The sequence below is a fragment of the Fomitiporia mediterranea genome (assembly GCF_000271605.1).
Source record: "Fomitiporia mediterranea MF3/22 unplaced genomic scaffold FOMMEscaffold_11, whole genome shotgun sequence".
NCBI lineage: Eukaryota > Fungi > Basidiomycota > Agaricomycetes > Hymenochaetales > Hymenochaetaceae > Fomitiporia > Fomitiporia mediterranea.
Genome location: NW_006760396.1, coordinates 1,041,476 through 1,058,572, shown reverse-complemented (window position 1 = coordinate 1,058,572; position 17,097 = coordinate 1,041,476). Strand labels below are relative to the sequence as shown.

The window sequence follows — 17,097 nt, the reverse complement described above, 5'->3', positions numbered from 1 at the left end:
TTGTCGGTCTCAAGTTCTCTCAACTGCTGACAGTGAGTATGCGGATTCAAATACACGTTGGAGACATGGATCCCCACGGGCACGGTCGGACAGTCTCACTCGTTACCGTCTCTTCTGTAGCTCCTTCGCTTTACCATATTCCAAGATGACCAACCTGGCCATGAAAAAATACGGACTTCTTGCTGCCCATGATTCTGGTATCCCAAATGGCAGCCAGGATTACATCACTTTGGTCCTTATTCATGGATTCGCCTGGCATTCTGGTATGGAGTTCCACGACTTGAATATAGTTACTAGTCTGAAGGTCATACTGCAGGTGTATTTGCTCGTCTCCTACCACTTGCCCCAAAGTACAACGCGCGCATTGTTCTTGTTAATAGGCGCGACTATCCTGAATCTGAGCCTCTGGGAGAAGAACTCAACCAGATCAGTACCATCAAATCGGATACACCAGGAGCGATCGATATCCTGAAAGAGTACGCAAAGCAACGCGCCCGGGAGCTGTACGACTTTCTGTCACTGTTCGTTCAATCCGAGAAAGTACCAGATAAACCAGGAATTATTATCGCAGGATGGTCGTTTGGGGGTGCATCGATGACTATCTTCCTTGCGAACGCCAGGAACTTTCCAGTTGGATATGTCGATCTGGCCCGGTACATTCGAAATGTTGTTCTTTACGGTAGGTATATAAGTCGTATGCATTTCGATCAGCGCCGACTTATTTTTATCGTCGCATACAGATCCGCCATATCATAGTCTTGGTTACCCACCACCAGCGGAGGTCTATCACCCATTGAAAGATCCGTCTATGCCTCCTGGGGAAGGTGCCAAGTTCTTCTCGTCTTGGGTCTCTGGATATTACTCACACGGTAACTCGGTCTCCGAGCTCGAACTTCGCAAACCATTAGCGAACCCTCGCCCAACAATTGAGACAATGACTCCAGAGGATATTGGATCGGCTATGTACCCGCCTGCAGCATACCCTGGAGGAGCTGATTTCAGCCTCATGGAGGCGGGCGTGCAACACGGTTTATTCAACTTTTTACGAGAAGCCACTCTCTATCCTCCTTTCACGGGAGAGAAACCGAAAGAGTGGGATAGCATACAGCTCAAGTATATTTGGTGTGACAAGTCTGTCTGGGAGATGCCTTGGGGAACGTGGGCTTTGCAGAATGAGCTTGAAGAGGCAAAGAAGAAAGGAAAGCCAATAAGGCCTGTCTCGATTGTGAGAATGGAGGGAGCCAACCACTTTGTGAGTTTTAATTTCTGATTTTGGCTTTTAAACACATGTGACAGGTATTGTTAGGCACATTGGGATCGGCCTGAACAAGCACTTAAGACACTGTTAGCTGATAATTAGAAAATAGTGGTGATGATACCTTGCAATTGTACCGTTCAGCCTGAGAGATTGCTGCTATTCCATTTGTTGTACAATATATGTAATATCATAGATATGTACTTGGTACTCATTTTCCCAATAAATAAATACATTTGTACATGGCTCGTTCATGAATAGCTGGACAAAGGCAAGGCTGAGACCGTCGAAACGTCAATTCTTTCCTGTATCTTCTTCCCGCCCTTCGACCTTGTTGGTAGTATCTCTATCGGAACTAATGACAGAGGAAGTTTCTGCGTCCGACTCAAAGAACTGGGTGATCTCGACAGTTAACGGTTTCATATCGCGTCTGGTATTTGGTCGGAATCGAGGTGTGGTCAATGTCGTGGTTTGTTGCACTGTACTGCTGATTACTGGTAAGTGTCTGTTGGTAGCAAATCCCACACGAAGGATAAGAAGGTTGAAGACGATGGAAATTATTGGGGAGACCTGCGAAGCAAGCTTAGTTATGGTTATGTCATAGGCATTTATCCGGCCAGCAGCTCACCATGTCCAACAACACATAGATACCGGGTGAGTTAACGACGAATAGTATCAGCGCCGCGGTTATAGTCACGGAGTATATTGCCCCTGATTCAATAACGGCGCGGAGAACTGGTGTGAGCTGGCTGCTCGCTCGATATTTTGCTGCATCGCGATTCACTCGCCATATGCGGTACGCTAGTAGGCCTGATAAAGCCATTTCAGTTTGCATACTCCCATAAAGAGTGCAGAATGACGGTGACGCACTGGAAGAAGACAAGTTCGTAGCTAATGTCGTTGAGTAGATAGCGGTAATCCAACGAGCAGTCTGTACAGCGAACATATTATTCGCATGTCCTGCCGCGCTGGCTAGTGCGACAATGGTGCCAATGCATGATGCTAGAAGATAGTTTAATTCAATGAAGAGAATCGTGGCTTAAAGCATAATACTACATACTTAGCAGAGCAAACCAACCCAAAATAGGTATAACAACGACATAATAACTTTGCCAGACAACGTAAGTGCGGTAAATCTGCATGATAGGCGTGATTATCTATCAATCGTGCGTTTCAGGAATGCAAAATTCAATATGCGTACGACGACAGCGTCGAGAATTAGCGCTTGAAGATTGGATACTGAGCTCTTGAAGATGAAGGTTGGCTGAGTTACATCGTCAAAATATTGTTGTGGTCCACCGAGAAGGCTTGGTCCGATGTTTAATAATCCTTGACAAACTCGGACAATGTTGACAGTGAGCTCCTGGATGAGAGAAGAATCACAATCACAAATGAGCAAGCATTTATGTAGAGGATAGGTGTACCGATTACGTACTGCGGTAGCGAGAAACTGTAGTGAACAAGCAGTGATAATCATCCCATGATTTAGCCGTCGCCGCTCGCGATTTCGAGTCAGAATCCATAACGTGAGGATGAACATCAGCAGGGAGAAGCCTAGACATTTTCAGAAGGGTGTCCCTCTAGTGGATGAAGGAGACTTACCATATAGTAAAGCTTCCATTGTTGTCGAAATAATACCCGCCTCGGAAAGTTGTAGCATGATGACTACCTGCACACAAAGACAGGATCAGGGCTCGACTAGAGTAAGCCTCGCTTGAAAGCATTGCTTATATGCTTTCCTCCTCGACAAGAGATCAGGAGCTGTCAAGCATGCATGTGTTCATCACGAAGACGATGATATGAAACGTAGCCATGATGTCGGACTATGTCGGCTTCCCAAATTTTTGATATCAGAACCGAATTTATCTGCACTGAAGATGTTTGAATGGCGTGTATTGCACTTCTTTCTCACCGGAAGATGCCAAAGCCAACTCTGGCATTGCACAGCACAGCACCAGACACGCCAAATGATCACGATCACATCACGAGGTTATGCGCATTCGTCCGAGAAAAAATGTGCAAGTTAACAGCAAGCTGAGAGTTGCCTTGATGTGGATATATTTGATTTTGTACGATTTGATTCTTTGAATTTGATAGCGGCGAAGTTGGATGATGGATCTAGATTCTAGACCAAGATAACTTACGTCATAGAAAGCTAGACCAATATATGTAAGCCGGTGTTTCACGTGATTTGTAGAAATTTATTCCACATGCCGATACTTTACCATCCAGCTCGCCATCCATCCAGAAGTCACTTCGTTTGTTGCACAGTATATGTATTATCAAATTTTGATGTTTTGTAGTTGTTCACCGAGAATTAAAAATTGATACACTTATACGGTCTCATCTGTCGAATAGCCAGACTAAGTCAAGGACGTGATTGTCGGAACCTCATTTCCTATGCATGTCTCCCTCTCGTCCTTCGAGTTCGTCAGTCTGTCCATCAGAGGCAAAATAAGATGGAGAGCCAACATCCGTCTCGAAAAACTGGGTGATCTCAATCGCTAGGGGCTTCGTGCCGCATCCAATATTCGGATGAAATCGTGGTTCGGACAGTGTTGCAGTCTGTCTCCGAGTGCTTCCAATAACTGGTAAACGTCTCTGGGAAGCTAAACCCACTTGAATGATGAGAAGGTTAAAAACGATGGAAATTATTGGTGAGATCTGTGACGAAAGTTGAGTTAAGCCCAAGGGAATTTGCATCTATAGTAGCGTACCATGTCTAACAATACAAAGTTACCATTCGAGTTGATGACAAACAGGACCAGAGCTACGGTTATTGAAACGGAGTATATCGCTCCTGATTCAATGACAGCTCGGAGGACAGGTGTGAGCTGGCTGCTCGCTCGATATTTCGCTGCATCGCGATTCACTCGCCATATACGGTACGCAAGTAGACCTGACAAAACCATATTAACTTGCATACTTTCATGATTAATGGAGGAGAACGATAACGCACTGGAAGATGACAAGTTCGTAGCTAGTGTCAATGAATAGACTGTGGTGATCCAACGAGCTATTCGCGCGGTGTAGATGTCATTCGCAGCGTGTCCTGCAGCGCTGGCTATTGCTATATTCGCCTCAATGCATGATGCTAGAAGATGGTACCATCGGATGAGGGCGCAATGACCTGAACCATGGTAACACATACCTAGTAGGGCAAACCAGCCTAAGATAGGTACAACAACAACGTAGAAACTCTGCCAGACAACATATGTGCGGTAAATCTGTGCAGAAATGACCACGTTTAAGTTGTAAATCTCTGACAATCAAGTCCGCACAGACGCACGACAACAGCATCAAGGATGATCGCTTGAAGGTTGGACATTATAATTTTTGTGATGAAGGTAGGCTGGGTTACGTCGTCAAAGTATTGCTGTGGTCCCTCGGGAAGGTTAGGTCCGACGTTCAGCAGTCCCTGGCAGACTCGGACAATGTTAACAATGAGCTCCTGGACACAGGTATTACCACGAATGAGTCACAGTTTAGATGGAGAATGGGCATCGCGTTTACGTACTGCGGTAGCGAGAAGCTGCAGAGAACAAGCAGTGATAATCATGCCATAGTTCTGTAGTCTCCGCTCTCGGTTTCGCGTCAAAAGCCACAATGTGAGGATGAACATCAGTAATGAGAAGCCTATACGTTATCAGAAGACCGTTCCAGAAGAGAATGTTTTGAAAGGAAGACGAACCATACAGCAATGCTTCCATTATTGTCGAAATTATGCTCACTTCCGAAGGTTGTAACATACTGAATTACCACATCCAAAGGAAAGATTGCAGTAGATAGGTGAAGGCTTCCGAGAGGTTTGCTTATTTATGAGACCGCGTGTCGACCCTCCGTTCACGGTGGGGACGCTGATATGAGAACACATGCATGACGTCGGATTATGCCGGCTTCCCAACACTTTGATTCAGTAACAGGACTACTGCAGCCACCGGCAGCAGAAGACTTATAATCAATTCCGGCGCATTAAACGACTTGAACACGACCCGTGAGCGCAATGATTGCATCACCATGCTGTGTATTCTCCCGAGAAGCTTTATATGCACTGACTTCGCATGATTGGTTCTTTGAACCGAAGCCAGGACAGTCTATTGAGATCATGGATGGCTGCATCATGTTATGACCATGATGGAATGGGAAGAGATGGGATTCAAGAGGCGACGAAAGTTGCGATTTAGACGTTATGTATCGCACGTGACTGTGAAAATCACCCTGGGCACTCAACAGTCGAAGTTTCAAAAGTAACAACGATGTCAATGGATCACAGCAAGTTCGCTCTATCTTTACAATGACCTCGCCGAGTAGCTAGATATCTCTTCCTTTTTTCTTTCCTCAATTGGACAAAAGCAGCCACTGGCGACGAACAAACCTCTACCACCAATGTTGCAGAAGTCATTTCGGCATTCACGGGGATGTGTATTTGACTGTAATTTCCACAATTAATCTTTACATCGGCTTGAGTTAACCCTTGGTCTTTCACAATGACGTCGAGCCAGGTGAGTGTGTATAGGTTTCTTGTGGATCTCTCACTCGTCACTAAATTGTTACCTCCAGATTTTCTTCACACCGTTATTATCACCTTAATCACCGAAAACATTTTCTTTGTGGTTCTACAACTCCTTCATGCTATTTCGAACGTAACATCGGGCAGAAGTAAGCCTAGGTAAGGTATACACAATTGGGATTGTGGGAAATTGGTGACACCACATTTCGCCTTTGTAATTTTCCTGGAACACAACGTCGTTTGCTCTTTGTTCGGGTTGCATTATATAATATAAAGGCTCATTCCAGTCAAGATGGCATCCTGGCGCTGCTAAATGTGCTCTTTCCTATCGTTCACTATGTGACGGTAGGTTATTAATAGGCAGGCAAACTCATTTACCCGCTTGATATCTCCAATGCAAAAATCTAAAGATATCATTGCAATATTCATAGGAAATCTCACCGTACGAGATGGTAACATTGCTTCATTGCTGGATCTTTTGATAAATATACTTTAGTAGCAAACCATATGGCGTCAGATTGGTCCCGTTCACTTTGACATGGAAAATCGTTGTATGGCCCGCGGAGATATTGATTATCGGCTTCATTGCAAGGGAGCATAAACACGGCGACACATTTTTTGTTTGCAGAGAGTCCGACGACAACAAACAGCTTCTATTCTTGATGAAAAAGATCACGGATCCGCTTTCAAATTCAGAAATATATTTATGAATGATGGAAGCAACACAGTGTCATGCTCAGGATCCTCTACCCATTAGTATTAATCACGATGTTCCAGGCCTACCAGCACAATACAAACTAATCGCATACCCGAAAATGGTGTCTTGTATTTCAGGCTTGACAAGAGCTGCAAAGTACGTAGTTTAACTCCACATCTATTATTAACTCGTGGGAATGACAATGCTGCAAGACCTTTTCCAGTCGCAGCGAATGCGCTTTTCCCACAGGTACTGGAATCTTCGAAAAAACAATTCGTAGTATTCTCATGCAATCATAACAAAGCAGATGCTATGCCTCTACCATCAGATTGTTTCTGTACAACTCATTGGTTTGCTCCTGACGGGACCAAGAAATCTATAAAATGCCGACGATTCTATGTGAGAAGAGCTCATCATCAATCATTACAATTCACTACCACTGTGCTTTTAGTTTCACGGTGAGTCGACCAGCAGGCAAGAAGGCTCTAAAACCATTACTCATTATCATGCGCCAATAGTAACTGTAGAATACACCTTGGAGCATGTGCAAGGTCGATATAACTCACTATTGCGACGGGACGAAGGAAATGGACGTAAGATATAAGTGCACTAGAAGCTCTGCTAACCACGGGTAAGTTGTTTTCAAGAACTAGAATAATTATATTGGTGCACCCCACTTAGCATCGCCTTGCGTCTTGTATTCTTGTCTTTCAAAACTAATCAGTCGTTGTCTCCGCGTAATAATTGACTGACTATGGAATTCTAGGTTATGTTCGCGCACTAAGGAGAGACATTATAACGCATGCGTAAGGTCAGATCCCAGTCGGTGTAATAACATTCCAGACGCAAGAAAATACAGGATCAATGGCAGAAAAAGTCTCCAAGAGAACATATATTACAAGCGCTGTAATGGAAGGTACTTAAACACATATCTACAAGAATTACGGTAAAGGAGAATACAATCATACATACCAATGGAAGGACATCATTGGGCAATAATGCCTCCGTATTCAATAGTAGTTAATAATAATGAATGAAAACATAGAATACATCGTGTTTAAGTATGTTATACATAGTATAAAAAATATTAGTTCAACCAGCTTGTAACCGGTAGCATTCCAGACATTTGCAGCCGAAATATTATTACGCTCACTGAGTCCCGTAACCCTAACAGCAGACCGTCTGAGTCGTCTATAAATACGCTGTCAGGGCTTACCGATGTTTCTATTTCAAGTGTTTGTGGACAGTTAAAATGATGTTAGGAAAACAACAACAGGGCCTTGGAAAATACGGGATGCGTAGCGTTGGCCAGATTCCCACCCTTTCTTCAGGTGGGAAGAAAGCTGATCCAATCACAGGAAAAGTCAGTCATCAATACGAAATAACAGCTAGATAAAATATAGCGTTAGCTGAATGACTGGAGTCTAGCCAGAGTTGTATAAGTAGAGCCAACAGGATTGAAACGAGATTCTAAATATCTAAGGAGGAGAGAAACTTTCACTCATTTTCCGTAACGTCGGGCCAAGTATTACATCTCAAAAACGTGAGTTATAGGAAATTGGCAACCTTGTTTGAGTACAATCATTTTAATGACAAATTTCAAAACGTGAATATAATTCCATTCATGTACGGACTTCTCTTCATTTGGTACAAGAACTATTTCATGCGGAGCCTCAATATGCAGCAAGATGGACTTCACGCCAGACAGTGTCAGAATCGCAACGGTAACTTGGGTAAAAGAGAGGCAGCAGACTCGAGGGGCCCAAACAACGTCTGTGGCAAATCGAACTGGATTGATCCTTGGTCTTTCGCCTGGAAAAGCGACGTACGTTTGACACTAAGCAGATTGAATATGCAGACAAATGGGCACGTACTGGTGGGCTACTCCACTTCTCCTTGCAAAGCGTTTCAAAATCGTTCAAGGGAGGACTCGTCGGTTGCCAACCACTACCAAACTTCTGTTTCAGCGAATTAAGTGTAATCATAAAGAGCGGATCTTTAAGAGAATCAGGAGATTGCAGGACGCTCTGATGGAATGAGTCGGTCTGCGAAATTTTACCGCCGTCGAGACGGTTCTTAGGGAATATGACAGCTTTCTCTGGGGCTATTGTCTCGTCATATGAGTTGTGTGGCTGAGAGGCACCCCATGGATCGGGGCTCTCCTGAGCAGATTGGCGGATGAAGTCGAGGTCGAGATTAATGAAAGAGCTTATTTCGCCCTGCAGGTGAAATTTTAGACAAAACTGATAGAGGACTAGTCAAGATGCTAACCGCCATCCAGAAGAGAGAAATGTCCGCTAGTTCGTGACGTTGATAGCCACCTCCAACATCTGAGTGTGCACCAGGAAACCACATCTACGTTCGAAGAGAATGAAGTCAATCTAACCTACCACCAATTGTACACGTCCGCCCTTTAGCGCTCACCTGCTTAAACACTTGTCCAGGAGCTGGGCTCCCCCAACGCGTTGGAAGGAATTTGTCACGATTCTCGTGCAACGAAAGTGCGTGAAGCGCAACCTCTATCGAAGCCGGAATTGCGGCGTCAGTAATTCCGAGTGCATTGGCATTCGGGTTCAAAGGTAAAAGGCCAGAGAAGACGGATTCAACGGTATCCCAAACGCCGACACATCTAGAGGGTCATAGTCACATGGATAAACTTTGAATCGGATGGGGGATGGCATGGTAAACCTCGCTTACTTAATCTTCGTCGAACGCGTTCCCGAAGGTATAGTCGGCGTCTTTCCCTGATCAAGTTGGTTCCATATTGCAAAGAAGTAGCCAAGATTTTCGCGCTCCAAGAGACCGACCCTATCCTAAGTTTCCGTTAGACCATAAATACCCAAGTAGGGGCTTGTGAGTGACACTAACGACCAAACCCGCGAGCTTGCGCGCAGTGTAGGCTCCCCTTCACGTCGCATCACATGTATGAGTTTGACAACACTTGCCATCTATGCGAACAATACTCACCTTGAAAAGCTGTGTGTAACGAAGACAGATTCAGGAACTCACTGCAACCAAAATAACAAGATTACTGACCCAAAAATGCATATTTCGTCGCCATCGTCAAAGTTTTGCGCAATGAAAGCATACGCATCTCTGATTTTACTCGCTGCCACACGTGTTGAATGTACGCAGAAAGGTAGAACAAGTAAACACATACCGACAGCTGTTCCGAGAGCCTCTACAGACGCGGCACGGGATCATGGAGAATTTTAGCCATGCAGCTGCGTGCTGTGACAGGATTTGTCGATTGCTTACGCATGAGAATGGTTCCATTTACTTGATCGCCTTTGAAGTCGGCCTCGCTACCAACACCACTCTGATAGAAAACAACTTGGCGACGCCCATCGCTAACGATAGTATGTCAATCGATAAGAATGAGTGCACAGTAACAGAATCCTACGCGGTTCTGTCTTTTACAGCACGAGCTGAGGGGGAACAATGAGCAAAGCTTCGGTGAGTACCGGATAATGCTTACACAGTCGCAGCACATTTGTTGGGTATTGAACGTTTTGTGCCGCAGCTTCGGTGCCCGCTGCTATTAAAATATTTAGAAAATGAGAAAAAATAAAATAAAGCCAAGGAAAGGTATCTTACGCGAGCCATCCGAGGTATTCCCGTCCATCCCAGTGCCATCACAGAAAACTAAGAGTACTTTCGACTTAGCCATTTCCAACGGTTATGGTTGTCGTGGATGTGGGTAGTTATTGGAGGGCAAGAGGCCTCCTGCTTGTCTCCTTTATGTCCGTCTGAGCGAGTAAATTAGACGCTTCGATGCACTGTGGGGCTGCATAGCGCGAAGAAAGAGCAGTGGAGAGTCTTCCATGCAAGCTAACGCCATTATTCGCTCGCACGAGGCAGACTTATCAGCTTCTATTGTGTCAATAGGCGCAAGTCTATTCAGTGATATTGCCACTTACGACATAGGCCCTGCAGCATAGAGACAAGTTCCAAGTGTTAGAAGCGCGAGACGGCAGCCACTTGGAAGATTACGAGCTACGAAGAGAGGAATTTGAAAGACAGTACTAGTTACGTTAAGCCATCGGACCGGATAAGTGCTAGATGCTCAAGGCAAGGAAGCGTATTTCCTCAACGATAAGTCAAGATGGAGAAAATAGACACTAGTACATCATCTGAGAAGGCATCGGCAGACAGTGCAGACGTTTATTTCTTCAAAGTTTGCAAACCGTTTCGTGAAGTGACGTGAAGAAGCAGGTGCGTCAAATCTTTATTAATAAATTACATAATAAGTTTGAGCCCTAATCCGGCATTTTTCTCGCACTCTCGCACGTGATCGTGCACTCTGCCTTTCCTGCCGGAATCCAATGCTGTACTTTTCGTAACTATCATTAGTATTAGTGATATTTTGGTCACCCTTCCAGTGAAGGACTTATGAGTGGATTTTATCCTGCACACATGGATGTAGGGGTGCTGACATATTTTGATGCTAAAAGATACACACACTTATACTTGTTCTCTGATTTGCAAGACTGTAGTCACTGTACTAAATATGCATATTCTGTTTGTCAATCCAAGCATGATCCAACACTGTCAGACACGAAAATTTCTAAGAACAGCATATGTGGTAACATAATATAATACATACTATGTATTACATTACCTGCATACGGGCATAATCATACTTTGTATAATTTAATGAGTATACTGGAAATTAACATCCAGTCCAGCTAGAAATTCTTCATTGAACGGTATGTATCCGCACGTTGATCGCAGCATACTAAGCATGTGCTGAAGCGGGCAGCTGAGTGGGTCGGGATGGACTTTGCTGCAGGCACCACCTAACAACAAGTTATTTATTCAGATAAATAAATGAAATGCAATAGACAAAGTGTACTCACATGGCGATCGCTTACAAACAACCACTTCACTCACAAAGGAGTTGCTTCCTCCGACTGGTGTAAGACTGGCATTAGCACCAGACCAGTCAAGTAGGCTACATAGCTTATGCTGATGAGCAGGTGCATCTGGGTCATGCCACATCCCGAGTAGTTCTACTCGCATGAATTTGGTCTGCGTCGCAGTCTAGATTAGTACTAAGTATCGGCATATATGAAAACAAATATCTCAGAAGGTCCTACCATATTTATGGCATGTGTGTCGTTCGCGTGGTACGTAGTAGGCGCTGAGATTGTATACACACCAGAAATAGCTGTTAAAATATAGGGCTCATTGCTTTTCAAGAACGTGGACCTTTACAACTTTGTTCAATGCAGTTGCGATCGAATATTATGATACAGTGGAACTGACTTTGCGAATTATCTCTGCAAGAGCGTTGGCAACGAATGCTCCCTCCCCGTCTCCAAAGAAACTCACTCTGTCTCGCGCTTGATTAAGCGAATCAATGATATCTATAGACAACAATTTTAAGTAGATAGACAGTGTTAAATTTTCCATAACTCACAATTATCTGCCAGATATTTGTAGCCGTCTCTCAACTGCTTCACTAGATGTGGCTTCCTGTCCAAGAACTGAAACGCGCTAGTTTTGCGTTTAATGCCGAAACAATTTGCGACTACATTCATCAATGACTGCAGAATGTCCTTTACACCTATAGGTGGTGATGGCTAGACAGGAACAATATTAATGCCCGTTAGTTATGTATATGTGCCGCGTATTAGAAGTAGGTATTCTCACAACTATGTGCACTCGAATTTTATCACTGTCCACTATAGCAGTCTTGAAGGCTGCTATGATAGGACTGTTGATAATCTCGCCTTCTGTTGCAAACCTTTCAGGTACGCGGAGTTCCTTACAGGTAGCAGCAAAGGACTTGGAGCAATCAAACAGGACAAAGTGAGTCACTCCACGGCCGGAAATCAATGCCATAATCCGGTACATATGGAACACCATAGAGTTCGTATATATATTGACAGTACTAGCCATCGTTTGTGCACGCCTGAGTGTAGGAGATACCCAACAGTGGGGCAGAGCTCATCACACAATTATATATTATGAGGTGAGGAGTTAAGACACGAAAGACAAGTACTAAGTAGTGTGATTTGTTTAAACCCTAATATGGAAATTTTCCACATTTTTTCACGTGCCTTTGCATCGACCGTTCCTTTTCAGGTTCAGGCTTTTGATCATTTTCCGCCGGTTGGACTCTTGACTCTTGGAGGACTCGTCTTGATGCGAGCGCCGAGGAAGTCACACCCATCACGCAGAACTGCGCTCTCTGATCGCATTTTCCGAAATGCGACTTCGTTCCGTGGACCATTTTGATTCCGAATATTAATATTAATGAGGACCACGTGTTAGTTATCGGAGCTACGTCCTCCTGCGTCTGTTGCAGACCTTTCTTCGGAGTGAGTACCTTCTCGGGGCAGATCGTTTTTGGTGATGTTGCAAATCAAAGGAGCCATTTGTTTGATGCGTTTTCTGGGCAGAGGAAGTAGTATGTAGCAGTGGGTGGAAATACTCATCACTATGCATCGCTTAGCAGCATTAGGTTTTGATCGACATTGCCGACTACCTCAGCCCTACGTATCCTCAGTTGTTGGTCGTCCTTTCCCCTTGCTCCCTCACAATGCTCCCCAGAACTCATGCGGGACGCATACTCTTTCTTCCCCTTACTTTTCTTCTCCTTACCCATGCGCTGGCCCAAAACATAACTGTCGATGATGCTGCCACGACGGGTGTTGTCCCTCAGTACCTTCCTGCCCCCTCCTTCACTCAGGGTGCGACTTGCACTGGATGTGGTGCACAACCTGATGCTTCGCGGGCGTTCGGCGGAACGTGGCACGATGCAACATTTACACCTGGGGATGGGATCGCAAAGGCTATTGAGCTCGACTTCAATGGTGCGTCTTCAATTAACTTGCATTAACCCAAACATCACGATTTCATGCCCTTGTTGATTCAGGTAGTGCTATATATATATTCTTCATTCTCGCGAACACGATTCAATTCGTCGATACCGTTACAAACATGAATTTCATCATCGACGAATCACTCGTCGGCAGCTTCGTTCATGAACCCTCTACGAGTACTGATTTCCAATACAACGTGCCGGTATATGTCAACGAATCTTTGTCGAATGGTCAGCATCATATCAGGATGGAGGCAGCAGGGAACCACTCTGCTCTGATTTTGTTCGATTATTTGGTCTACACGTACGTGGGCAACGTTGATTTCTTCAGTTTTTCAGTATTGGTCTAACTTATCATCCTTTCCTAGTTCAAACACCGCCAACACAACGGCATCGTTGTCGACAACCCCAGTTCCCACTGTGTCATCCCCCTTGGAAACACAAAACGCGACGAAGAAATCGAATTCTGCTCCAATCATTGGTGGTGCCGTAGGAGGCGTTGTTGCAGTTGCCATTTTAGCCTGTTTGTTGATCTGTTGCTGGAGACGGAAGAACCAAAAGCATGGACCTGACCGAATCACCGCACAGGAAGTGCACGGCGATGCACTATCCTTATCTGATTCGGAACGTGCGACAACGTGGTCAACACCATTGACCTTGTCACAGCCGAGGACGTTGGTGTCTCTGGATCGTACAACCTCTACAGATCGTCAAAGACGGTATTTGGATTCCCCTGCATTTCCACAAACTGTGACACTCCCGACTCGATCCGCCTCGTCATCTCAGAGCATGTCAACAAGATCAAACGAGCGAATTCGATCTCGCGAAGCGCGAACGCCTTTAAATGCGAAATTATTGGAGGCCACTCGACATCCAGATACAGTAACAACGCCCAATTCTCGATCACCTATCACCAATAATTCATCAGGGACTGGTGCAACAGTGCTGCAAGCGCAAGTTGAGCGTCTGATGGATGAGGTTGCCTGCCTTCGACAGTTACATCTGCGAGATAGGGATGGGTTGGATACAGAAGTAGGGACGGAGACGGAGGCACCTCCTGGATATTCGGAAGGCAGAGCGTCGCTTGATTCTACTGTATGAGATATTATTTGTCTGCTTTCAAGATGCAATGTATTCTAGTTTCAATCCTCAAACATGTAGAACTCCTTATCTCGAGTAAGCAAATAACTGAAAAATAAGTATATCGTCTTCCTGACGTGTAGGCAGTGAAGTCAAATAACATTTTGGTTTCAGCGCATTGTGCTCGGAAGACGTGCCAACAATTGACGTTCGAACCAGTCGAGAATTACCGTTTTGGTGTGCCACTTCACTTATGCAGACATTCTTCCCACGGCTATCGGTTAATCATTATCATCTGCAGCATCTCATCGGATCAGATGCGTAGCAATGCATAGCATCCTGCTCCATTCCCTTATGTAGAATAGATGCTACCATCACTACTCGGCAATGTACTATATCAGGCCATCGTAATAAATGATACATCTTTCCAAGGAACTGTTCTTTCACAGCCCTGTCGACTCTTTATAACTGGCGACGCAGTCCCACCCCGCCCACCTCGTTCTGTTGTGACTCTACACTAATCATGGACTTGGACAACGGATTTGAAGGCGTTCTCAGACATTCTGCGAGGGTTTCGCAGGAAACCTCGTTAGCATCCGGTACGACTACAATGCTCCTAACTCTCGGACCTACTTACTGATTTACTCAGTTGCCATTTACACTGTCTTTGTGTACAACTTTGGTGAGTAATTCAGAATTGAGCAGGATAATATAAACTTAAAAGAGACAAGCGTAGTTATGACCATGCCGGACGAGGTGAGCTCTACTGCTTACATTGAAACTGAGACCCTAATCTCTGCTCTTCCGGCTGTGGCTAGGTTGAGTTCGTGTGGGTGCGTGCTCAATGCATCAATTATTATTTCTTTCTCAAATAATCTAATGCTTCCTTAATGCAGAGCTGTCGCTTTCATATAGGCTCTGCAATTTATTTTCTGGTCGGTTTCTACAAATGTTCTCCAGACATTTATTTAATCTTATTGCATGCGTACGACAGACAAGATATATAGCTGCTCTTTCGTTGAGGTAATCTATAAATAAATGCTTCATTTGCACAGTTCACACGGTTTCACTCACAGTATAGACACTATACATGTAATTATGCGGGTCGTCAGATTTGGTGGACACCAAGGTAGGTATTGCTTCTCATCATCAAATACAAAGAGCATTCTAATCTGATTGAACAATAATAAGTTTCAATATTTATAGACAAACTTGGGTACCTGGATTATAATTATATGTGGTTTCCATCCGGGGTTTCGTACATTATCGGAATTATTGGCCTTATCACTTCAATGGGTTGGTGTAAATATTAGTATTATTCATTTTTGTCCATGACAGAACAGCTTTTTAGTTCTAATTCAACTCCGAACGAGTGCTTTGTACGGGAATTCGAGAAAACTAATAATTTTCTTCGTCGTTTTGGATCTGGTGCTTATTAGTGCCGTCGTTGTTCTCCAGTTATATCGAGGTAAGTAATCCAAGCTTTCAGTGGTCCATGGGCCTACTGAGCAAATATCAGTGCTGTCATTCACTCCGTTCATATGGATCCCTCTGGCGTTCACCGAGTTGGTATCACTTCTGATTACTGTTCTGAAGACCTACAGAAACTATCGGTCCTTCCATGGGGATAAGATCAAATTCCCCTCTTTCCTCTGGGTTGCCCTTCGAGATAATACTATTTATCTTGTTGTGTTAAGTTATCGATTAGTTCTTCATGAGTTAAAACTTATGGTCATGTCAACAGAATCTTGCTATTTTACTTTATAGGGACAGTTCTCATATTCGTCGTGAGTCATAACCTACTCGGTGAATACGGCTTTGATGATGAAATGCTATATATAGACGGAAGACCTGGAAAATCCACATTTTCAGGCTTCCGTTGCAATATCGGGAATCATAGCGCCTTGGATGTATATAAATTTGCGTAAAGCGCAGATACTAAACCCGTGTACAGAACCGTCCATCCCAACAATGCAATTCAATATTCCGTTGGAAAACAGGTCTGCATCCATAATCAATCACCAGTCGAAAACTGACGTGTGACTTTCCTAGGAGTAGTGAAAATGATGTTGATGCTGCCGAGCGTTCCATTTGACTGTGTTTATCGTTCGGTTCACCCTTTGCTTTCAGTCGCATGATTAATGGATTTTTATGTATTCATTGGAAATTAGCATTGATCTAATCTCGAAATCGCTGTTATAGGCCAATTAGACAACAAGCCGTCCTAAGCGGCGGGTGCACAACAGAAATGAACATGAATGGTTTCATTGCCGGTGATACCTCCGCCAGCGCTTGTGCAGTCCTCTGTTGAAGGCGTGCAGTTTGTCCAGTCTTCGCCATCCGACGTATGAACGGAGCTGGGTGTTCTAAGACCACCTCAGTAACATGTTACTATTCAAGAGAGCTCGAAACCAGACTTACGTGCCATCAGCGCAGTCAACCGTGGATCCGTCTCCGTAGGATCCGCAGATGTTGGCATCATTAATACCCTTTCCATCCTTTATTGTACAGTCGTTCCCGACTATCACAGCTCTCTGAAAGGGTAAGCTATTTAGCAATAATTTTATATTACTGTCATTTTCATAAATATTGTCACACGCACGATTCGTGATTTTCGTCACACTAAGTACACTCAAATACAAAATCTATCATAACTCAACTAATACTTAACCAATTACATGATCTAAGTTGTAAAAATTATACTTTTAAAGTGTACTTTCACTATT

At 44.2% G+C, this 17,097-nt stretch overlaps 7 protein-coding genes across 7 annotated transcripts; 3 read left to right on the top strand and 4 right to left on the bottom strand.

Moving 5' to 3' along the window:
* Positions 1–145: 145 nt before the first annotated feature.
* Positions 146–1,360, top strand: FOMMEDRAFT_160186 (uncharacterized protein; the record flags this gene model as incomplete). The annotated part of the gene is made up of 4 exons (XM_007269997.1): positions 146–263; positions 317–679; positions 741–1,225; positions 1,307–1,360. 4 exons carry the CDS (start codon positions 146–148, stop codon positions 1,358–1,360), a joined length of 1,020 nt encoding a protein of 339 aa, XP_007270059.1.
* Positions 1,361–1,542: 182 nt separating this feature from the next.
* On the bottom strand, positions 1,543–3,021 carry FOMMEDRAFT_148592 (uncharacterized protein). Its single transcript, XM_007269996.1, has 7 exons — positions 2,858–3,021; positions 2,691–2,809; positions 2,457–2,618; positions 2,316–2,391; positions 2,126–2,257; positions 1,884–2,065; positions 1,543–1,825 (listed from the first exon to the last, which is right to left on the bottom strand). Exons 1-7 carry the CDS (start codon positions 2,913–2,915, stop codon positions 1,550–1,552), a joined length of 1,005 nt encoding a protein of 334 aa, XP_007270058.1. The 5' UTR covers positions 2,916–3,021; the 3' UTR covers positions 1,543–1,549.
* Positions 3,022–3,646: 625 nt separating this feature from the next.
* FOMMEDRAFT_160184 (uncharacterized protein) lies at positions 3,647–4,965 on the bottom strand (the record flags this gene model as incomplete). The annotated part of the gene is made up of 7 exons (XM_007269995.1): positions 3,647–3,919; positions 3,973–4,154; positions 4,215–4,349; positions 4,407–4,482; positions 4,545–4,706; positions 4,773–4,891; positions 4,947–4,965. The coding sequence occupies 7 exons, from the start codon at positions 4,963–4,965 to the stop codon at positions 3,647–3,649; spliced, it is 966 nt and encodes a 321-aa protein (XP_007270057.1).
* Positions 4,966–8,172: 3,207 nt separating this feature from the next.
* On the bottom strand, positions 8,173–10,455 carry FOMMEDRAFT_148591 (uncharacterized protein; the record flags this gene model as incomplete). Its single annotated transcript, XM_007269994.1, has 14 exons — positions 10,383–10,455; positions 10,060–10,332; positions 9,941–10,000; positions 9,866–9,890; positions 9,721–9,812; positions 9,623–9,643; positions 9,499–9,571; positions 9,430–9,438; positions 9,331–9,367; positions 9,160–9,275; positions 8,887–9,091; positions 8,734–8,817; positions 8,337–8,681; positions 8,173–8,274 (listed from the first exon to the last, which is right to left on the bottom strand). The coding sequence occupies exons 2-14, from the start codon at positions 10,130–10,132 to the stop codon at positions 8,173–8,175; spliced, it is 1,242 nt and encodes a 413-aa protein (XP_007270056.1). The 5' UTR covers positions 10,133–10,332; positions 10,383–10,455.
* Positions 10,456–10,701: 246 nt separating this feature from the next.
* On the bottom strand, positions 10,702–12,366 carry FOMMEDRAFT_31021 (uncharacterized protein; the record flags this gene model as incomplete). Its single annotated transcript, XM_007269799.1, has 7 exons — positions 10,702–10,805; positions 11,069–11,083; positions 11,186–11,261; positions 11,356–11,505; positions 11,731–11,831; positions 11,885–12,047; positions 12,118–12,366. The coding sequence occupies 7 exons, from the start codon at positions 12,364–12,366 to the stop codon at positions 10,702–10,704; spliced, it is 858 nt and encodes a 285-aa protein (XP_007269861.1).
* A 221-nt stretch (positions 12,367–12,587) lies between these two features.
* On the top strand, positions 12,588–14,435 carry FOMMEDRAFT_148590 (uncharacterized protein). Its single transcript, XM_007269993.1, has 3 exons — positions 12,588–13,283; positions 13,346–13,595; positions 13,660–14,435. The coding sequence occupies exons 1-3, from the start codon at positions 13,010–13,012 to the stop codon at positions 14,390–14,392; spliced, it is 1,257 nt and encodes a 418-aa protein (XP_007270055.1). The 5' UTR covers positions 12,588–13,009; the 3' UTR covers positions 14,393–14,435.
* Positions 14,436–14,833: 398 nt separating this feature from the next.
* FOMMEDRAFT_22829 (uncharacterized protein) lies at positions 14,834–16,559 on the top strand. Its single transcript, XM_007269765.1, has 13 exons — positions 14,834–14,970; positions 15,021–15,053; positions 15,108–15,127; positions 15,190–15,204; positions 15,268–15,306; positions 15,366–15,394; positions 15,448–15,500; positions 15,563–15,667; positions 15,723–15,839; positions 15,891–16,062; positions 16,116–16,158; positions 16,214–16,371; positions 16,424–16,559. Exons 1-13 carry the CDS (start codon positions 14,895–14,897, stop codon positions 16,464–16,466), a joined length of 903 nt encoding a protein of 300 aa, XP_007269827.1. The 5' UTR covers positions 14,834–14,894; the 3' UTR covers positions 16,467–16,559.
* The last annotated feature ends 538 nt before the right edge of the window (positions 16,560–17,097 follow it).

Coding starts and splice junctions, on each gene's coding strand:
- FOMMEDRAFT_148592 (XM_007269996.1), bottom strand. CDS start 2,915: ATGCTACAACTTTCCGAGGCGGGTATTATTTCGACAACAATGGAAGCT. Junction 2,619..2,690: donor TACAGTTTCTCGCTACCGCA/GTACGTAATCGG, acceptor TCTCTCATCCAG/GAGCTCACTGTCAACATTGT. Junction 1,826..1,883: donor TCTATGTGTTGTTGGACATG/GTGAGCTGCTGG, acceptor CTTGCTTCGCAG/GTCTCCCCAATAATTTCCAT.
- FOMMEDRAFT_148590 (XM_007269993.1), top strand. CDS start 13,010: ATGCTCCCCAGAACTCATGCGGGACGCATACTCTTTCTTCCCCTTACT. Junction 13,284..13,345: donor TATTGAGCTCGACTTCAATG/GTGCGTCTTCAA, acceptor TTGTTGATTCAG/GTAGTGCTATATATATATTC. Junction 13,596..13,659: donor TTCGATTATTTGGTCTACAC/GTACGTGGGCAA, acceptor ATCCTTTCCTAG/TTCAAACACCGCCAACACAA.
- FOMMEDRAFT_22829 (XM_007269765.1), top strand. CDS start 14,895: ATGGACTTGGACAACGGATTTGAAGGCGTTCTCAGACATTCTGCGAGG. Junction 14,971..15,020: donor GGAAACCTCGTTAGCATCCG/GTACGACTACAA, acceptor TGATTTACTCAG/TTGCCATTTACACTGTCTTT. Junction 16,063..16,115: donor AATACTATTTATCTTGTTGT/GTTAAGTTATCG, acceptor TCATGTCAACAG/AATCTTGCTATTTTACTTTA.